This window comes from Panthera leo, chromosome C1, assembly GCF_018350215.1.
Source record: "Panthera leo isolate Ple1 chromosome C1, P.leo_Ple1_pat1.1, whole genome shotgun sequence".
Classification (NCBI taxonomy): Eukaryota; Metazoa; Chordata; class Mammalia; order Carnivora; family Felidae; genus Panthera; species Panthera leo.
Genome location: NC_056686.1, coordinates 51876296 through 51899356, shown reverse-complemented (window position 1 = coordinate 51899356; position 23061 = coordinate 51876296). Strand labels below are relative to the sequence as shown.

The following is a 23061-nucleotide window of genomic DNA, read 5'->3' as shown; positions in this document are numbered from 1 at the left end:
TCTGCCCTTCCCTGCTCGTGCTCTGTCTCTCTCTCTCTGTCACTCAAAAATAAATAAACATTAAAAAAGTTTTTTTAATATATAAGAAACAAAGTATGAACCACAAGAAGGTAATTGATTTTTTTTTTTTTTTTTTTGAGAGACAGTGAGAGCACAACCAGGGGAGGGGCAGAGAGAGAGGGAGAGAAAGAATCTTAAGCAGGCTCCATGCCCAGCACTGAACTGACTCGGGGCTCTATCTCACAATCATGAGCAGAAATCAAGGGTTGGGCACTTAACTGACTGAGCCATCCAGGTGCCCCAAAGATATTGTTTTTTTTAATGTTTATTTATTTATGTTGAGAGAGGGAGAAAACATGAGCAGGAGAGGCACAGAGAGAGGCAGAGAGAATCCTAAACAGGCTCATTCTGTCAGTGCAGAGTCAAGTGCAGGGCTCAGTCTCACAAACTGTGAGATCATGACCTGAGCCCAAACCAAGAGTCGGTTGCTTAACTGACTGAGACACCCAGGCAACCCAAGGTATTGATTTTTAAAGCTAGTATTAGAATTAAAAAAAATTCATATCAATAATCCAAACTTCTGCCTTAACAAACTAGAAAAAGAGCAAATAAACCCAAGGCAAACAGAAGAAAATAATAAAGAGCAGAAATCAATTAAATTGAAAACAAAAATAGAGAAAAATCAATGAAACTAAAAATTGGTTATTGGAATAGATCAGTAAAATTGATTAACCTCTAGCAAGGCTAACAAAAAAAGAGAAGATACATTTTACTAATACCAGGAATGACAAAGGAATTATTGCTACAGCCTTCATAAACAATGTTTCATAAAACTCTCTACACATACATTTGACAACTTAGATTAAATGGACAAATTCCTCAAAACCCACACATGACCAATCCTCCCCCACCAGATGAAATAGGTAAATTCAATGGCCCCATGAAAACTGCACTTAAAAAACTTCCAAAAAATCTCCACACCCAGATGGTCTCAAAGACAAATTGAAACAAACATTTAAAGAAGAAACAACACCCCCGTACTTCAAGCTATACTACAAAGCTGTAATCACCAAGACAGTATGGTACTGGCACAAGAACAGACACTCAGATCAATGGAACAGAATAGAGAACTCAGAAATGGACCCACACATGTATGGCCAACTAATCTTTGACAAAGCAGGAAAGAATATCCAATGGAATAAAGACAGTCTCTTCAGCAAGTGGTGCTGGGAAAACTGGACATGCAGAAGAATGAACCTGGAACACTTTCTTACACCATACACAAAAATAAACTCAAAATGGATGAAAGACATCAATGTAAGACAGGAAGCCATAAAAATCCTTGAGGAAAAAGCAGACAAAAATCTCTTTGATCTTGGCTGCAGCAACTTCTTATTCAACACGTCTCTGGAGGCAAGCAAAACAAAAGCAAAAATGAACTACTGGGACCTCATCAAAATGAAAAGCTTCTGCACAGCAAAGGAAACAATCAGCAAAACTAAAGGGCAACCGACAGAATGGGAGAAGATATTTGCAAATGACATATCAGAAAAAGGGTTAGTACCCAAAATCTATAAAGAACTTATCAAACTCAACACCCAAAAAACAAATCATCCAGTGAATAAATTGGCAAAAAACATGAATAGACACTTCTGCAAAGAAGACATCCAGATGCCAATTGACACATGAAAAAATGCTCAACTTCACTCATCATGAGGGAAATACAAATCAAAACCACAATGAGATACCACCTTACACCTGTCAGAATGGCTAACATGAACAACTCAGGGAACAACAGATGTTGGTGAGGATGCGGAGAAAGAGGATCTCTTTTGCATTGTTGGTGGGAATGCAAGCTGGTGCAGCCACTCTGGAAAACAGTATGGAGGTTCCTCAAAAAACTAAAAATAGAACTATCCTACGACCCAGCAATTACACTACTAGGCATTTATCCACGGGATACAGGTGTGCTTTTTCGAAGCAGCACATGCACCCCTGTTTATAGCACATGTTTATAGCAGCACTATCAACAATAGCCAAAGTATGGAAAGAGCCCAAATGTCCACCAATGGATGAATGGATAAAGAAGATGTGGTATATATATACAATAGAGTATTACTCGGCAATCAAAAAGAATGAAATCTTGCCATTTGCAACTACGTGGATAGAAGTAGAGGGTATTATGCTAAGTGAAATTAGTGAGTCAGAGAAAGACAAATATCATATGACTTCACTCATATGAGGACTTTAAGAGACAAAACAGATGAACACAAGGGGAGGGAAACAAAAATAATATAAAAACAGGGAGGGGGACAAAAGCATAAGAGACTCTTAAATATGGAGAACAAACAGAGGGTTACTGGAGGGGTTGTGGGAGGGGGGATGGGCTAAATGGGTAAGGAGCACTAAGGAATCTACTCCTGAAACCATTGTTGCACTATATGCTAACTAATTTGGATGTAAATTTTAAAAAATAAAAAATAAAATTAAAAAAAAAAGAAGAAACAACACCAATTCCACATAGTCTCTTCCAGAAAATAAGAGGAAGAATCAATCCTGACTCATTTATAAAGTCAGTATTGCCCTGATACCAAAACCAGACAAAGACAATACAAGTCAAGAAAACTAGAGACCAATATTCCTCACATACATGGTCACAAAAATGCCGAACAATGTACTAGCCAATTGAATTCACAGTATATACTGTAAAAACAGCATATCACAACCAAGAGGGGTTTATTCTGGCAATGAAAAGCTGTTCAATATGTGAAAATCAATGAGTGTAATCCATCACATTAATAGTCTAAAGAAGAAAAACAATATAATGACACAAAAAATATATTTGACATAATTCAGCATCCATTCCTGATTAAAAAAAAAAAATCTCAGGGTTCCAGGGTGGCTCAGTCAGTTAAGTGTCAGACTCTTGATTTTGGCTCACCATCTCATGGATGGTGAGTTTGAGATCCAACTTGGGATCTGCACTGACAGTGTGTGGAGCCTACTTGGGATTCTCTGTCTCTCTCTCTTTGTCCTTCCCCCTCCCCACATGCCCACACTCTCTCACTCAAAACTAAATATATTTTTTTTAATTTCAGTAGTCTAGGAATAGAAGAGAATTTTTCTAACCTAATAAAGGGCACCTACAAAAACATCTTCAGCTAACATCATATTAATGGTGAAGAACTGAATGCTTTCCTTCCTAAGATTGGGAGCAAGGTAGGGATATCCACCTTCAACATTCTACTCAACATCATTATGGAAGTCTTAGCCAGTGAAATAAGACAAGAAAAAAAAGGGGGGAGGGGGCATATAGATTGGAAAGAAAATGAAACTGTGCCTATTTGCAGATGACATGTTTTTCTATGTAGAAAATCCCAAGGAATCTACAAAGAAAAAACTCCTAGGACTAACAAATGAGTTTAGCAAGAGTCTCAGGATACAATACTAACATGCAAAAATCAATTATGGTTTTATATACTAGTAGTTTATAACTAAAACCTGAAATTTAAAAAATAATACCATTTAGGAGCGCCTGGGTGGTTCAGTTGTTTAGGCATCCGACTTCGGCTCAGGTCATGATCTCACAGTTTGTGCATTTGAGCCCCGCATCGGGCTCTTTGCTGACAGCTCAGAGCCTGGAGCCTGCTTTGGATGCTCTGTCTCCCCCTCTCTCTGCCCCTCCCATGCTCATACTCTGTCTCTCTCTGTCTCTCAATAATGAATAAATGTTAAAAAAATAATAATGCCATTTACAATAGTTCATAAAAATAAAATATTTAGGGATACCTGGTGGCTCAGTCGGTTAAGCACCCGACTTCAGCTCAGGTCATGATTTCACAGTTTTGTGAGTTCAAGCCCTGTGTTGGGCTCTGTGCTGACAGAGCCTGGAGCCTGCTTCAGATACTGTATCTCCCTCTCTCTCTGCCCCTTCCCTGCTCATGCTATGTTTCTCTCTCAAAAATGAACATCAAAAAAATTTTTTTAATAAAATAAAATAAAATATTTAGATGTAAATCTTATAGAGGATGTACAGGATTTGTAAGCCGAAAACTATAAAACTATTTTCTTTAAAACGAAATAAAAGAAAACCTAAATAAATGGAGAAATATACCATGTTCATGGATTGCAACCAACACAATAAACATGTCAATTCCCCAAAATGACCAATATATTTAACACAATATAGATCAAAATCCCAGCAAGAATTTTTGTAGATATAGACAGCTGCTTCTAAAATTCATTTAGGAGGCACCTGGGTGGCTCAGTGGTTAAGGGTACAACATCAGCTCAGGTCATAATCTCATGGATTGTCAGCTCAAGCCTCGAGCTTTGTGCTGGTGGTATAGAGCTTCTTGGGATTCTTTCTCCCTCTCTCTGCCCTACCCTCTCTCATGATAAATAAACTTAAAAAAAAATTCATTTGGAAAGGGAAAGAAACTAGAACAGTTAAGACCATTTTGAAAAAGAACAAGAAGATTGGAGGAATCATATTACCTGACTACAGATTTACCATATGTAAAGCTACATTATGAAGACAGTGTAGTATTGGTGAAGAGAAAGACACATAGATCAGTAAGACAAAATAGAGTCCAGAAATATACCCACGCAAATATATGAGTCTATATCTTTAGTTGATTTTCAACAAATGCACAAGAGCAATTTAAAGGAGAAAGAGGGGCACCTGGGTATCTTAGTCTCTTAAACATCTGACTTTGGCTCAGGTCATGATCTCATGGTTTGCTGACAGCATGGAGCCTGCTGAGGATTCTCTCCCGGCCTCTCTTTTTGCCCCTCCCCCACTTGTGCGCGCGCGCGCGCGCGCTCTCTCTCTCTCTCTCTCTCTCTCTCTCTCTAAGTAAATAAATAAACTTAAAAAAAGTTTTTAAAAAGGAGAAAGAACAATCTTTTTTAGCAAATGGTACTAGGACCACTGACCTCCATATGAAAACAAAAAATGAACCTCAACCTAAACTTCATAACTAATACAAAAATTAACTCCAACTAGATCATAGATATAAATGCACCAAGTAAAACTATATAATTTATAAAATAGAAACTTTTTTCACATAGGGCTAGGCAACAACTTCTTAGACTTGCCACCAAACACATGATCCAATAAAGAAAAAAACTGATAAGCTGGACTTCATCAAAATTAAAAGCTTTGCTCTCCATATGATACAGTTAAGAGAATGAAAAGAGGGACACCTGGGAGGCTCAGTTGGTTAAGCGTCTGACTTCAGCTCAGATCACGATCTCACAGTTCATGAGATTGAGTCCCATGTCAGGCTCTGCGCTGTCAGTGCCTGAGATTCTCTCTCCCCACTCTATCTTTCCCCTGCTTGCATGCACAGGCTCTGTCTCTCAAAATAAATAAACTTAAAAACAAAAGAGAGTGAATGAAAAGATAAGCTACAGACTCAGAGAAAAATTTTGCAATTCACATCTCCAACAAAAGATGTATCCAGAATTTATAAAAAAAAAAAAAAAAGCTTCAAATCTCAAAAGAAAACCCCGTTTAAATGGCCAAAAGCCTTGAAGAGATGTCTCACTGAAGAGGATATATACAGATGGTAACTAAGCATATGAAAAGTTGCTCAGCATCATAAACCCTTAAGGAAATGCAAAGTAAAACTACTATGAGATACTACTGCATGTTTTTTAGAATGTCTAAAATACAAAATACTGACCATATCAAGTTCTGAGGAGGATGCAGAGCAACTGAAACTCTCATACATTGTTTATGGAAATGCATAATGGTACAGCCACTCTGTAAAACACATCGGCAGTTTCTTTTTTTTTTTTTTTTAATTTTTTTTTTCAACGTTTTTTATTTATTTTTGGGACAGAGAGAGACAGAGCATGAACGGGGGAGGGGCAGAGAGAGAGGGAGACACAGAATCGGAAACAGGCTCCAGGCTCCGAGCCATCAGCCCAGAGCCTGACGCGGGGCTCGAACTCACGGACCGCGAGATCGTGACCTGGCTGAAGTCGGACGCTTAACCGACTGCGCCATCCAGGCGCCCCCACATCGGCAGTTTCTTAAAAAGCCAAACATACAGTTACCATATGACCCAGCAATCTCACCTCTTCCTATCTATCCTAGAGAAATGAAAAATTATGTTCACACAAAAGAACCCGTGTATGAATGTTTATAGCAGCTCAATTAATACTGCCCAAAACTGGAAACGGCCTAGGAAATGAATAAGCAAATTGTGGTACATCCATATAAAGAAATGCTACTCAGGGGTGCCCAGCTGGCTCAGTCAGTGGAACATGCAACTCTTGATCGTGGGGTCCTGAGTTCGCACCTCACATTGAGTGTAGAGGTTATTTAAAAAAAAAAAAAAGAAAGAAAGAAATACTAAGAACAAACTAATACATACAATTTGGATGACTCTCAAAGGAATTAGGCTGAGTGAAAGAATTCAGTCTCAAAAGGTTACAAACTGCAGGATCCCATTTACATGACATTCTCAAAAAGAGGAAACTATAGTAATAGAAAGATCAGTGGTTGCCAGGGGCTAGGTGTGTGTGTGTGTGTGTGTGTGTGTGTGTGTGTGTGTGTGTGTTTGGAAGGGGAAGGGGAGAAGGATGTGATGATAAGAAATAGTATAATGGAATCTTTTGGTGATGCAACTGTTTTGTATCCTGATTGTGGTAGTGGTGAAATGAATCTACAAATCTTTTAAATTAATAGAACCATACAACCTTGCTCTCCTCCCCCCAAAAAGGTTAAATTTATTGTATAGCTTTTTTTTTAAATATGAAGTGTTAAATGTTAACTAGACTTATTGTGATCATTTTACAATAAATGCAAATACTGAATCATTATGCTGTACAAATGAAACTGATAGGTTTTGCATCAGTTATACCTCAATTAAAAAATAGTTGAGTTGTAACACTAAAAGGCTGTGTCATCTTGACCAGCTATTTCCCTAACAAGTCTTATAATCCATCTTAACTAGGCTGTGCCAGTATTAGGAAGCAGTAGATACTACTTAAGTTTCTTAAATTCCCTAATTTATCTTTATTTTCCTTATTAAGAGAATGATGCCTGTGAAGGCAATTCACCCAAAGACTCAGAGAACCTCACCTGTAATAAATGTCCAGGCCTTTGCTTTCACAAGGAGAGCCATAGATAAAGAAAGTGAGCCTCTACCTCACTAGTTCTCAAAGTGTGGCTCATGAAACCCTGGTAGCCTAAACCTGTTTAGGGGGTCCACAAAGTTGAAATTATTTTTTAATGCAAGATGGGTTTTTTTTTCCTTTTTACAGATGGTACAAAAGCAATGGTGGGTAAGACACCCTAGCATGAATCAGGATAGAGGCACCAGGCTACACTGTGAAGATTGTATTCTTCTTTGGCCCACACTTGGAACTTAAAAAAAAAAAATGTCAGTTTCACTTTAAATCTCAACCCTTGGCTACATATTGTATTAATAAACTGCCCGATGAAGAGAATGAACCCAAATAGCACTTTTACTACATTCCTAAATACAATGAGTGTTTCAGGGGAAAGTCCTTATTTGAATTGAAAGTTGAATGAACTATGGTTCAACCATTATGAGCTCATGGTTCATGAGTTCAAGCCCTGAGTCTTGGGATTCTCTCTCTCTCCCTCTCTCTCTGCCCCTCCCCCGCTCACTTGCATGCACGTGCACTCTCTTTCTCTCTCACAATAAACACATTTTTAAAAAAAGTTGAATGAACTACTTTATTTACACCATTTTTACTTGAATAAAACAAGACAAAACAAAAAAGTCTCACAGGAAAAAAGTATTAGTTTTAAAATAGAAGTTCAAGAAGTAGAATAGTTTCTTCTGGACTGGAGAAAGGATTAAAGGCTTCATGAAGGACGAGGCATTTAAAAATGTATGTTAAAAGTACAGAGTATAATGCTTGTCATAATCTATTTTTTCTGATAAAGAAGTGCTCTACACATATTTGGCACTCAAGGAGTATGTGATTAACCTATTGCCTATGATATTAACACTAGAGACACAATTTAGGAAACTCTATGAAAAGTGAAAAACATGAGAAAATGCCTGAAATTTCTTCCTACCCCTTTTGAAATCTTCTCTTAACCCATCAAAGTTCATTTAAAGTTCTAGCACATTCCTGATTCTTCCAACACACACTGGTCTTTTCAACTTGTCCAAACTTATTCTATCAAACTTGGTCTAATACCTTAGTGTAATACTTCTCTATATTTTAAAGTCCATGCCTCATTTCCTTTAATAGTTATTAAAAATGTGTTTTTATATTAAAAAATTTAAAAACATTGCACTGCATGACTAAAAAGAAAGCACTACTTAGCTTCAAACTACGCGTCTTTTATTCCTTCAATCTACTGAGTCTTATGCCCCTAAAAATATTTGGGCAAGCCTTCCTTTCCTTTTCTGTTCCCATACCCTCTTCACTAGTTTATGCTTAATGATCAGTGCTTACTAATTTAAGACTTAATATTATTCCTTAATAGGCTAACATGTAACACATTTTCTCAGCTCTTTCTTTTTCTGAGGTCAGAGATCATGTCTACTACTTCTCTATTATAACTAATGCAATATGGAATAGAAGTTTGCCAATTGGATATCCCTGTGTACCATTTTCCAGTCTAGTCACCTCCTAAATTTTTACTCCCTTTAAGAAAACAATTATTTCAGGGGCGCCTGGGTGGCTCCGTCGGTTAAGCGTCTGACTTCGGCTCAGGTCACGATCTCGCGGTCCGTGAGTTCGAGCCCCGCGGCGGGCTCTGTCCTGACAGCTCAGAGCCTGGAGCCTGCTTCGGATTCTGTGTCTCCCTCTCTCTCTGCCCCTCCCCTGTTTATGCTCTGTCTCTCTCTGCCTCAAAAATAAATGTGTTAAAAAAAATTAAAAAAAAAGAAAAAAAAACAATTATTTCAAAAGCTAAATCCAATTTTTTGCAACAGAGGTTTAGAAAAAGGCACAGAAAAATTTGATTTTTAGTAATGCTGTATATTCATATTAAAGTTGCCAGAAAGCTTACAATGCTGGTATTCTATAGTGATGGCACTATTATATGTTAACATTAGCCTCATTCAGATGATTGAACTTAAGGTGGCTTTGAATTTAAGTTGGTTGATCTTGTGTTAAATTGTAAAGGAAAGAATAAAGTTAAGAATATGTATGAAATGTTGGATATTTGTCAATTGTGACTCAAAGAAATTGAAAAATATTTTTCTTCATTTTGGGGGAATGGAACCATACCTCTAACCCCTTTCTAATATGTAGGTCTTCTTTTTAACATTAATATGTATCTTTAGAACTGTCATTATTTTAAAAAATAGAGAAACTCTTTTTACTTTTTTTTTTTTTTAAGTTGGCTTCATGCCTAACATGGGCTTGAACACACAACGCTGAGATCAAGAGTCACATGCTCTACCAACTGAGCCAACCAGGTGCCCCCAGAACCTATTTTTAAAGTACAAATTGACTTTGGTCAAATATCACAAATGAAGGCAGCTTGTGAATTATTGATAATAACTGAGAATGCCTGTTCTTCATCTTCCTTAGACAAAACTAACCACAGTTAACAAGTACAGACACTTTTAAGCAGCCAAAATCCTTTACCCCCTAGACTTTTAGCAACCGTTACCAGTCCTGGCCTCTAAACTGTCTCTCACATTAATTTTATCTACTTTCCCTAAATCATTTCCATGTTTCTCCATGTTTGCCATGTTTCTCCTCTAATCACTAAGAAGTTTTTTTCCCACCACCAAATCAAGCTAGGCTGAGTATCAAAGATAGGCTTTACTGTACTAGATAAAGCTAGCAAGACCATCTTAATATGTCCTTATACTTGTAACTTCATGAGGAAGTGAGTCAATACCTTTTTTTTGAGTCAATACCTTTTTAAGAGCAGAAGACTTAGTATCCACTTTACAAGTTAGAAATAATTTTTATATATTCTCTAATAAGATAGGTGTATATGCCTGTTTATAGGTAAATCCTTAGTATACCATATATTTCACCAAAGCAATCTTAGAAGTCATAAAGGACTTAACCCAGTGCTGAGAAATATTATCAGTCAGTCTGTCTCTCTCTCATTCTATCTAATGAAGAATATGAATAATAAATAATATGCTCACCCTCTGGTGGCTAAAATCAGAAATGTATTTTCATTTTCCTGGATTGTATCCAAAATATGATTAGTGTGGTGTATTAAATTTCTGCATCATATTTGACCTACACCAAAAATAGATCTAAAAGAAAACTGCTGGCTTCACAAGAAAACAGGTTTACTAGAATATCTAATGAAATATCAACAAAATATTAAATGTAGTTGTTTTCATCTGTTAATGACATGAAAAACAAAATCTTGGTAAACAGAATTTAATAGTAAGGAGACATTTTCCTATGTGTCTATTTTTAATTTACAAATAGCCCTAATAATTAGGAAAAATTCATACCACAGGTTAAGTTTAATTTTCTGCCCACTTTACTCAACTGTCCAGCAGATATTTATTACATATCTATTATGGTTCCATGGTATATGCTGGAATTGTTAACTCCCTGCTTTCAGCCTAGTGAGGGTAAAATAAACAGTAATTCCTGTACAGTATGATGAGTACTACAACAAAGAGTGAGCATGAGGTTTTAGGGCTACCAAAGCAGTCCTGGTCAGGGAGTAATCAGTGAAAGATTCTTAGAAAAAGTGACATATTCACTGAGACCTGAAGGAAGAAGAGGGAGTAGAGAAACAATTATTATTTGTAGGCAGAAAGGCCTGAGGTGAGAGAGAATGTGGAAAGTGGGAAAGGCTACAGTATGCGTAAAAAAACAAGCCTAAAAAGAAATCCAGAGGTGAGAAGAAAATCTGAAGAATGCCAAAGAGAAGACTTTAAAATATCTACTAGATTTAGTGAACAGGAAGTTACTGATATCCTTGGGGGAACAATCACTAGTTGAATTAACTGGAAAGAATGAAAGTCAAGGAAGTGGGCACAGCAGGGGCACCTGGATGGCTCAGTCAGTTAAGTGTCCGACTTCAGCTCAGGTCAGGATCTCACAGTTCCTGAATTCAAGCCCCGCATCAGGCTCTGTGCTGACAGCCGAGAGCCTGGAGCCTGCTTCAGATTCTGTGTCTCCCTCTCTCTGCCCCTCCCCTGCTCATGCTTTGTTTCTCTCTCTCAAAAATAAAAAAAAACATTAAAAAAAAAAAGTGGGCATAGCAAATGTGGGCAATTGTTTCAAGTCCTTTCGCTGAGAAGGGGAAGACAGAAATGATAGGGATAGGGAATGAGATGAAGAGTCTAAATAATAATGGGGAAAAGTCAATATTGAGGGAGTGTTTGTAGGTAAAATTCAAGGGAGCCAATACCAAGGAGACAAGCAGGAATGGGACTTAGAACACAGGAGAGATCTGAAGCATCTAGAGGTCTTCTTGGTAAGCAGGATCCTTGTGCTTTTTAAATGGAATCACATGCAAGGTTACCTCTAAAAATAATACGGTCATCTGTGCAAAACTACCCTAAAAAGTTTTTTTTTCTTCCACTATAACAAGTGAGTAATGGGAAGGGGTAAAAAAAAATGCTTAATATGTCTAAGTGGAGACAGTGGTGGAAGATAAAACTTTCCTGCAACTCAGTACTTTGTGAAATGGAATATATAGTTTACTGGATTTAGTAAAACGCTTTCACATTGCATTTCTTTTTAGCCACATCATCTGAACAATGCAAACTGCTACATAATGACAACCTATTTTACAAGTGTCTAAATCAAGGGCCAAAAATCCAAATGACATTTAACAATGGGCTAGCATGTACTGGGTGCAAAACTAATATACTGCCATACTGGTATTCCTATTTAAAAGCTGACACTAGCTGTCAAAGTATTGTTACTGTTACGGTTATAGAGTTCTTAATTACTTAATATATTTTTTCATGCACTGTACTAGTCTTCATTAAATGCTATTTAGATTTAAGTCCTATTATTTTTAAACACATTTAATTAAAAGCAATCCGTAAGTAAACTCATAAAAAATTATTTGCTGTCAGAACAAAATACAGTAGACCCTTGAACAACATGGGTTAGGGGTAATGACCCCCTGCAGTCGAAAATTCATGTATAACTTTTAACTCCCCAAAACTTAACTACTAATGGCCTACTGCTGACTAGAGCCTTACTAATAACATAAACAACACATACTTTGTATGTTATATGTATCATATAACTCTCTTCTTACAATGTTAGTGAGATTATTTTTGTGAATGGTATGAGAAAGTGGTCTAGTTTCAACCTTCTGCATGTTGCTGTCCAGTTCTCCCAGCACCATTTGTTAAAGAGACTGTCTTTTTTCCATTGGATGTTCTTTCCTGCTTTGTCAAAGATGAGTTGGCCATACGTTTGTGGGTCTAGTTCTGGGGTTTCTATTCTATTCCATTGGTCTATGTGTCTGTTTTTGTGCCAGCAATGTTAGTGAGAGAAAAGAAAATGTTATCAAGAAAATCATAAGGAAAATACATTTACAATACTGTAGTGTAAAAAAATCTGCATATTTAAGTGGACTTACACAGTTTAAACCCATGTTGTTCAAGGATCAACTGTACTCCTACCACTGTGATTAGATTTTGGCTTTAATATAAAAAATGAATTTCTCCAAATTTTGCTTTGACTATATTTTCTTTCTTTCTTTTTTTAATGTTTATTTTTGAGAGACAGAGTGCAAGCAGGGGAGGGGCAGAGAGAAAGGGAGACAGAATCTGAAGCAGGCTCTAAGTTCTGAACTGTCAGCACAGAGCCTGAAGCGGGGCTCGAACTCACAAACGGTGAGATCATGACCTGGGCTGAAGTCGGACGCCCAACCGACTGAGCCACCCAGGTGCCCTTGCTTTAACGATATTTTCTGATTGGAAAACTAAATATACAATTAAATGACTATTTCTGCATTTGCATTTTCTTTTTTTTTTTCCTTTTAAGATTGCATTAGTATCGTCACAAGTTTGACACCTACAGTACGTTGATAACATAACTGAATACAATGTTAAGTAAATTACATAATTGTGGCAAGTTTTAAAATGTCAACTCTGAGTGATCATGCATTTCTTGTGCATTTGCATCTGAACCACCAACTGCACAACTCAATCTTTGCTTATCTTCACTGGGAATATATGCCTCAGTGAGGTCAGAGACAGAAGATGTGTGTCTTTTTGTAGACCCAGATTATCAAGAGCAACAGTGTAAAACTCAGGTATTCCATGGAACATGGTGGCAACACTGGGTTTTGCTTTGGGTCAAATAAAAAATGCAATTATTGACTATCGCTTGTGCGAGCCACCTGATGCCCCAAGTTTTGGGTTAGCACAGAGTATTTTCATATCCCCGCATAAGGCCAGCAGGCAGTTTCTATATACACTCAGTTCCTTCCCAGGGGAAAAGTTTAGAACTAGAGATTTGTAGTCTTCCAACATGCATCAGTGACATACAGCTGGAACCAAGATGGGACTCATAGCAACATCTTTATCAAAGGTATTGAGGGGTAGCAGAATATGCCACCCCAAAACGTGCCACTTTAACATGTGGGTTGTTTTGAGTTGAAAGCAATTAAGAGCCAACTGACTTGGGAAAAGCTTATTACCTCTCCCTTAACTGCCTAAAAGAATTTAGAGAGTCGGCCTGTACCAGGAAGAAAGTTATTACTAGAGATAATTTTTTAAATCAGAAAGACTTATCTGCACAGTGTGGCAGATGTTTTTTTTTACCAGACATTCACTCTTCTCATCTTCCTGTGAATCGTCTTCCTCCCCTTTGAAGCCCAGACTCCTATCCTCTCTCTTTTGCTCAGGATGGTATATAAACCTCAACTGGCTGACTGTCTATGAGTCTCATGTCTTTGTGGGGCTCCCATATGCACACAATTAAACTTCTTTTACTCCTGTTAATCTGCCTTATGTCTATTTAATTATTAGAACAGCCAAGGAATCTAGAAAGCAAGGCTGACACTTGATTCCTGGACCTGTTTTGAAAGCAGAAGCAGGACTATAGTTGTATTTGTTGTATTATTAACTTAGCTCCACATTCTGTTTTGGTCCCTACTTATGTTTTATGCATCCTTTAACCTCATGCACAATCAGTCATTAACTTTGCCTTTTCTGCCCTACTCCCTATTTACCCACTGATTGTAAAAACCTAATGGGGCCTGGACAGTAACATTTGTCTTGAAATTATATGACGTATCTGATTGTACCAGGTCTCAAATGACACCTCATTGTCTGGAAGAATGCACACCTCCAGACGGTTTCGAGGCCCCTCACTTCGTGATTTCAAGAAACTCCTCACACTCCTCTCATATATTCACTTCCTTTCCCAAATATATATAAGCTGTCCCTATGCTCAAGAGAGCAAGGCAGCTTGGCGGATGATCCCCAGCCTTTTTGTTGGGCTGCTCTTCTGATAAAAAAGCTTTCTTTACTTAAAAACTGGTGTCTCAGACATTGGCTTACTGTGCATCGGGTGTGGGGATAAGTTTGGGTTTAGGAACAAAAGGAAGAGGGGAAAAATTTTCCTCCCTTTTGTTCGGTAACAAATGTCAGAAGGGAAAAATCTTCCTCAGCAACAACCTGAATGCCTTCAGCCACCACTTCTTTAAGGAGTCCAGGAATACAATATTCTTTTGTATGAGGAAAGCTTAAATTCCATACAGATATCACAAGATATTATGCGTGCCCTAATCCAGCAAAATGTCTATTACCACAAACATGGACTGAAACACAAATATCTTAGTGTGGTTCCCCATCTCCTAGATGGCTAAGGCTCCAAGTTCTCTGAGTTAATGCCATTAATACTACATTCTGATCTGTCTCATCTTACAAATAACTTTTGGCAAGATGATACAAAAACAGATTGTATAGCTGAAGAAACTGCATGTACATTTTATTTAGGGCACCAGTAGTATATGTGCACGACCTTTGACATCTAAGAGGATTATCAGTTTACGGTTCAGGTTAGAGATCCTGTCTTCAGGGAAATTGTTCCTGAATCTGTGATTTGCTACAGAATTAAGCTTTCTCATTTGTTCAAATGTGAAATCACTCATCAGCCACTACCATCAGTTGTCATACCTACTGTGCTACAGTGCATTAAGACAAGAGTCCCCTCAGAGGTAAATTCAACGTCCAATCCCAGGCCTGTTCCTCTGATCTTACCTGCCTGCTGAATGACCGCGAGTATGGGTGATGGTGGAACAGCTTCCGGGGTCTGAATACCTACAGGCCCACAGAGGTTTGGAGGAGGCAGTATCAGCTCAAAGCTGAAAGGTGCAACAGGAGGTAGAGGCTGCTGGTGGAGAGGCAGGTTTTGAAGGGGCTGTGTGTCACTAGCAGCAGCAGCAGAAGGAGGAAAGAGAAGGGGCCAAGGCCACCCCCTGGTCCTCCCACAGCCACATGCCTGTGATCACAGTGGCATGGACAGGAGTCTGTGACCTGTCAGGCTTCTGGGACAGAACAGTGAGAATCCAGGGTGAGAGTCAAGGGCACTAGCTGCAGTTGGCCCATTAACATTTTCTTTGAGGGTTTTTGTTTGTTTGTTTGTTTGTTTGTTTTGATGAGTGAGATTAAACCAAAAGTATACAGGATTTTGTAGAATTCACTGAGTATTACTTTTTAAAAGCTTACCTATAATTTTACTTTGATTTACTATTGGTAAGTGAAATGTGCCCAGATTTCCCATAAATTGATAAGAAAGCCCCATATTAAAAACATTATTATTTATATTTTATATTTATTTATATTTTAATAATAAAGTATATAACATGGGCATAAAATATAAATACATACAAATTAAATAGATTATTGTTTATATACATCAGTTAAATTGATCAGCATTTAGTTGATCAACAAATAAAGACTAAACCTGAAATAATTCTTAGCCTGACAGTCTCTAATAGAAAGCAATATTTAAGATATAAGGGAATACACACAATAATATATCCATTCTTGTCGTTCATTCACAGGCATTACATGTTGACAAACCTGCATATAAAAATAGAAAAATTTTACTTTCCTTTTACATATTATTATTTTTAACTAATTTTTAAACAAGATAAGATTTCTAGACCCTATGTAAAAAATATCCCTGTGAAGATAAACTTCTGTAACATTTGTCCTTAGCAGGGACCTACAATCTATGATCTGATGTCTAACAGGATGAACCAGTCTAAATTCTACTAAAATATAATAGTTGATAGTTGGTATGTGTAAATGTGGGTAAAGAGGAGTGATAGAGGAGTAAGTACCCCTTTTTCACTAAGCATAGAGCATTTTCTAAACCCTTCATTGGGATTCTGTAGAATCTCTATTTGGTTCTAAAGTGTTTTTGGATGTCACGGACAGAATGGAGGAAGAAAGGAAAGGAATAGAAGGCTTTTTCCTTTTTCCCTTTACTAGACCAGTTTCAGGGTCCATGTCTTTGACCCCCTGGCTAAATTAGAAACCCATGGTTCTGCTAACACCAGAAACTATGACTGTTCCTGGCTCTTGACTTAGATGGCTATCTAAAACTTAGAGGCATTTTCTCTTTCAGGTTACGTTAGAAAATCTTAATAATGTACATAAAAATACTTTATATTATCAAATTCCCATTTACTAAACACCACTTTATATTTCTATATGATGTTACAAAGTGCTTTCATGTACATCATTTTATTTTCATCTTTACATTAACCTCCTAAAGAACCTAAAGTTGGTAGTACTATGTTAATTTTACATTTAAAGGGGCAGGAACAGAGAGGTTAACTGAATCTCCCATAATCACTCAAGCAAAGTGAGAACTGGACTAAAACCAAAATCTCCTTACTCGCAATATAGGATGATAATAATGTAATATCATACTTAAAATAATTTTAGACTTTATTTCATATTTCCACCTATTCACAGTATTAATAGCAAAAATGGTTTTTTTAATTGATAAAACAAAAGGTTTAATTAGAAAACAATGCATTACCATTGTAGACTTTGGCGCCACTTCTACTGCAAATATGTTGAGTCCTCTGTTGTTTACGCAGTTTTTACTTAGTTCGTTGTTGATGTGAATAATCACTTTATTATCTGACTATAAAAAAATTTCATAAGTTGCTAGTCTTTAATAATACAAACAAAATGATTATTACAAAACACTTTGTAAGTCTTGTGAAAGAGGTGTTTGCAGGATTCTGTAGAAACATAGAAGATATTATAGAAACACAGAAACATTAGCTCAGTCTGGGCTAGAAAGGAATACGTTACCGAAGAAGTGATACTTGAGATAATAGGTCACAGATAATAGACAGCCTTTAGGATAGATAGGAAGCAAGAGAAAGCAGTATGAAGCTGATGAATGAAAAGAAATGTAGGAGCCAAAGTGTTCCCCTGCTAAAGAAGCTACGAGCACTCCCTAATGACCACAAAGGGGCAATATAACATTAGCCTACCGAATTCATTTCTCAGCCCTATTACTCAGCATGTGACATTCTCCAAGTTATTGAATGCCCCCATGCTTCAGTTTCCTTGTGTGTAAAATGCAGATAGTACTTAACTCATTGGGTTGTTGTGAAAAGTAAACACATTAATAAATGTAAAGTGCCTGGCAAATAGGAAGCTCTAAAATATTATTACATCATTTTGGTGAAGGGAAGTTTAATTTTCCTTTAGGGAAAGAAAGGAAATGCAGGGCTAAGAAATGATAGGTAGCTGCAGAACAGAGAAACTGTGATAAGGCAGTGACTCCCGTCCACCCTTTTAATTCTAGTAAAACATAGAGGGCAGAAAGGAAGGCACACTCCTTTCTTTTAGGAATCACCCTCCAAAGCTTTATGATCCACTTGAAGACAGTAATCTCCAGCTGGGGACCCTGGCTATTTTGGTCCAACTCCTCTACCTCATTTTCAAGATAATATATATGATCTGGACCCATCCTACTTATGCTATTTACCTTCATATTACTCCATTAAGTAAAGTTCTCTGTTTCCGCATAGCGAATATTCTCACTCTTCCCTCTATATCTCACATTAACCCTCTCACGTGTTACTCCTTACACTGTCTCTCTGCTACTAACAGCTGTGTGTGTCTCTGCATCTCTAATCCTAGTTTGTCTCCAAATCCCACACCACAGTCCCCTTCCCCCTCATTACAGGTCCTTCCCCAACTTCGATAGTCCAAACTAACATCAACTACAAGAGATGCAGATACAGTAAAACTATTACACGTATAAACAGTGTCATTTAACATTTAATTTTCACGCATCTCTTTCAAGAGTATTGAGTTTGTCTTCCCAACTGGCCCATAAACTCTTTGAAACCAGAGACCATATTACACTTGCAGAGGCTTCTATTGTGACTAGAAGAGTTAGTTACATAATATAGACTCACACCGACTCAATACTCAGCCAAACCTTAAACACTTTAAGGAATTTATGGCTGGCAGAAAAATAACGTAAATCTCACCCAGGAACTAAAAAGAAATAAGCCAACAGTCCTAAGAATCCAGCCATCTTAAGTAAGGTTTTATGAAAATTTACGTTTCTAGAAAACTGGGTATCTCTAAGCATTTATGCATGTATTCCCTTAACCTGCAATATCAGTAGTAGGAGGGATGGTAGCCAAAGCTAGCAATAATTGGCTTGATAAAAATAGGTCTCAGACAATGGAATATATGAGATAAAATGATGATAGCCCATAAAATTTCTGAATTGTAAGGTATGTAAAACAAAGTTGGGCTAATTTTTTTCTTTATTTTGTTTATATTTCTTTAAAACTCAATGTCTGTTATTTAAAATTGTAGGTGTAGGGGTGCCTGCATGGCTCGGTTGGTTAAGTGTCTGACTTCAGCTCAGGTCATGATCTCGCAGTCCGTGAGTTCGAGCCCCGCGTCGGGCTCTGTGCTGACTGCTCAGAGCCTGGAGCCTGTTTCAGATTCTGTGTCTCCCTCTCTCTCTGCCCCTCCCCTGTTCATGCTCTGTCTCTCTCTGTCTCAAAAATAAATAAACATTAAAAAAAAATTTAAAATTGTAGGTGTGAAGATTTTTAGTAACAAACTAAATAAAATACTTTATACCCAGATTATACTCTTTCTTCAGAGATCTCCAGATATTTAATTATCGTAATATTTTAAGAGAAAAACAATTATCTCAAACTTTTAAAAATGCATAAAAATTATCATGCTTAGTTTGAATTAAAAACCTGAGAACGAATAATTGCCCATTATAAATTTTGTTAATATAATGTGGTATTAATTACTGTGCAAGAATAGAATAAGAAAGAAGATGGAACATACTAGTAAACATTGCAGTTCTAAGGAGAACCACCTCATAAATAATACCTTGTTTTCAATAACTGATGTTATCCAGGTGTCACGCTTATAAGTATGTACAATTATATTTTCATAACCATCCATTACTCTTGCATCGCCTTTGTTAAGGACAGATTTACAAATGGCCTTCTCGAGTTGCCCACTGCATGCCTCCATATGGACAGCTTTAATTCTTGGCTTGCATTTGTCTGCATAGATATCAATGACAAATGGGCATGCCTGATATGAAAGAAAAAGTAAACGTTGTCTTAGCCTTTTGATAGAATTAAAAATAAATTATTTGTTATTAATATGTCTATCATATGATTTAAAAAGATGTACCCTCTAGCTTGTCCTCATATACTTTTAGAAGATTTTAGTACTGTGAACTGAATAATTAAAAAGCAAGAAATTGTGATTTTTTTTTCACTAGGATATTAACTGATAATATTCACAGAAAAGGAAAGAAAACTATAATCTCAAGCAAATCTGTAATATCTCCTTTAAGCCACAGTACCACTCCTCCATTTGGTTTAAAGCTAATATATGTCATATTAGTTATTTAATTTCCTTTTCTAACTTTAAGGCTACAGAAAGAACTCATCAATTTTTCTTGGTTTACTAAAACCATTCAAATAATGAGATTTCCAACAATCCTAAATCCTTTCCCAAATCCTAACCTGTAACTGATACTTTGGTGATTCTTTGTGACACCATACCTACTAATTTAACAGGGGGGATCAAATTATAGTTCATCTAGACATCAAATTTCATTATACATGATTCAAGAAAGTACCAAAGGTTTCCAGATACCTATCAGCAAAATACTCTCCATATATATTCAAACCAACCAGAACATTCACAACACTACAGACTGATTCTTCCCAGGTCATCATAAACTTTTATTTTTTTCAAATATGAAAATGTTAGATCATCCTCTTGGTGTATTAACTCAGTAAAATAGCACACACCAAAGAATCACTGCATATTAAAGCTAATACCTTAACTAAATAGCCACCTTGTCTCAGAACAATTACAAGTATTAACTAAATCAGTCAAAACAACTTCAGGTCATACATGAATCCTTTATGTTTTTATGTTATGTTATTTTATGTTATTTTATTTTATTTTATTTTCAGTATAGCTAACATACAGTGTCATTTTAGTTTCAGGTGTAAAATATCATGATTCAACAATTCCATATATCATCTAGTACTCATCACACAAGTGTCCTCCTTAATCCCCACCACCTATTTCATGCACCTCTCCCCACCTCCCCTCACATGAATCCTTTAAATCAAATGTTACCATATATAAAAATCCCTATCACTAATGGGAACCATCCAACATTTTTTATACCAATTAATTCTGAATTGTTATTTTCTCCTTCTTGTATTACCGTTTGCTTGTGTAACATTTTCAATCCAAAAATGCTGTAACCCTTACTGAACGAGGAGAATGTCTTCACCGTGATTCTGTAAATCAAAAGTATCCATGCCAAGAAGAGAATTTTTGGATGCTCCAGTACCAAATTCTGACTCAATACTGTTTGTTGAGGAGTCTTATATTAATGAAAGAAATGAAAAACAATAACAGTAACAATAACTTGAAATACAGTAAGTTGCCTAGTATCTTTTGTAAAATCTGTCTCCTTACCAGGAAATATGTTCAAATGATTAAACTGTGGCTCTAAGACATAAGAGAGTAAAATGTATAAACTAATAGCTAGTATGCTTTTAGAAAAATTGACTTTTTAAAAATGCTATATAAAAAAGAGGGATTTTCCCTCTCTGATCAAGTACCCTTTAAAAATGAGCAACAAGGGGCACTTGTCTTAGTAGAGCATGCAATTCTTGATCCCGGAGTCATGAGTTCAAGTCCCACCCTGGTGCAGAGCTCACTTAAAAAACAAACAAAAAAGGAACAATAAATACATTATTTGATACCTAAAATAATGGCCACAAAGGAAGAGACTCAAATAAAAGAAGTTTTATGGAAGCCAATATACTATATCATAGATACTTTAGAAGTACTATAGAAACACTTTAGAAATACTATAGAAATACTTTTAACAGATCTGTATACCAAACAGACTCTTCTGACTAAAGTCCTTATATAAAATAATAACAAAATAAAACAAATCCATTGCGAAGTTTAGGGATTCCATTGTAGATATGCAAAACCTGGCCTGCCAAATTCTGAAAGAAACACTGTGTCCGAAGAACCACGAGGATAAGATATGGCAAAACCAGAATGGCCACCTGGACACTAGATAAAATCTTCCATGAAACAATGCATTCCAATAGTGATAAACTGGCTATACTATCAATCACTGAGGAAAAACTTTCCTAAGAAAATGAAGGATGTGGTTATTCAATGTTTTATCTGTAACTAAATTAACCTGGAAAAATTATGGTACATGAACTGAGACTACACACCAAAAGGCTCTTTAAGCATTTCCAAATTGATTTTATACAGTTGACTCTCTCTGGTTTATGGATATGTACTAATAATATAGTACACTTATTTTCAGGATGGGTCAAAATATTTCACTGTTGAAAAGCCACAACCAGGGCACCTGGCTGGCTCAGCTGGTAGAGCATGTATGTATCTCTTGAAATCAGGGTTGTGAGCTTGAACTCCATATCGGGTGTAGAGATTACCTAAAAATAAAAATCTTTAAAAAACAAAACAAAACAAACAACAAACAAAGAAAACATCATTTTTTAAAAAGCCACAACCATCATGACCGCCTAGGGCCTTCCAAATTATTGGTCCCATGACAAGGGACACATTTAACTGGAACAATTATTCATGGATTTAGATTAAGTAAAGGCTTGCTTCTTCTTCTTCTTCTTCTTCTTCTTTTTTTTTTTTTTTTTTTAAGGCTTGCTTCTTATTCAAAAACATTTTTGTCTTTATAATTCCCAAACCTCTGGGAAAGTGCAAAGGGCCTTAACAGAATTGGAAAGGTACATCCTTTAAAGATCCTGAAGTGCAACTCTCCAGAGAATCTCCAGAAGCAGACAGTGCACAGAATTAACTGCTAACCCACGAACCTTTGTACAACATATGACCACATTACAGGAGCAGCTTCCTCTCATGACACTGGAACAAGATTCTTCTATGGGTTCCATTCTTCTTTGCACACTCTTATTTATTCATAGCTTTACTCTTTATGGATTTAAGGCTATATATGTTTGACTTGGCCTATCATGTTTTCCTTATTAGCAGCAATAATTTGCCTAAGTCTAGGCTTTAAAGGAAAGAAATGTGCTTGAAGTATGAGAAATACAAAATGCAACACATACTATTTGTCACAACACCAAGAAACAACACACCCACAGTTTCACTAAGGACGATTACTTATGCAGCTACTATGTGGAAATCAGACTATTTAATGCTAACTCAGAATCAATGTTAATTATTCTGTACAACTGTTAGGCCATTCCAAGGACAAGATTCCCAAACACCCTCAACAGGTTATATTTCCTTACATGTACCCACAAAAAATTAAAGCCCTTCCTGGAAAAAGATTGCTGAAGACACGGATCCTATTCATAGCAGTTACATCATTCCAGATGGTTGTCAAAAAAATTGTTCCTTCTTGTTGGCTTACATAGTAATTAATATAGCCTAACTGTTGGGGGCATGACAAATCAGTTTAAATTATTTAACTCAAGCAGTTATGAATAATAAAAAAGCCTTGATTTTCTTTTGACCAGCCAGGGAGGAATCTGCACTGGTGCTAATACTTCTTGTAATTGGATTAACACTG

The 23061-nt window shown here is 36.6% G+C and overlaps 1 protein-coding gene and 1 pseudogene across 3 annotated transcripts in view; both read right to left on the bottom strand.

Moving 5' to 3' along the window:
• Window positions 1-14551: 14551 nt before the first annotated feature.
• Window positions 14552-15406, bottom strand: LOC122225895 (annotated as a pseudogene).
• A 479-nt stretch (window positions 15407-15885) lies between these two features.
• Window positions 15886-23061, bottom strand: part of EFCAB7 (EF-hand calcium binding domain 7) — a 47526-nt gene continuing 40350 nt past the window's right edge. The window contains exons 12-14 of one of the 3 annotated variants that reach the window (XM_042951985.1): window positions 19314-19523; window positions 16963-17070; window positions 15886-15992 (exon numbers count right to left, since the gene is read on the bottom strand). In XM_042951985.1, the coding sequence (XP_042807919.1) occupies window positions 15918-15992; window positions 16963-17070; window positions 19314-19523 (393 nt within the window). In that variant the 3' untranslated portion in view covers window positions 15886-15917. Of the gene's footprint in view, window positions 15993-16962; window positions 17071-19313; window positions 19524-23061 lie in introns of those variants that run through there. The other 2 variants (XM_042951986.1, XM_042951987.1) reach the window with 2 other exon arrangements.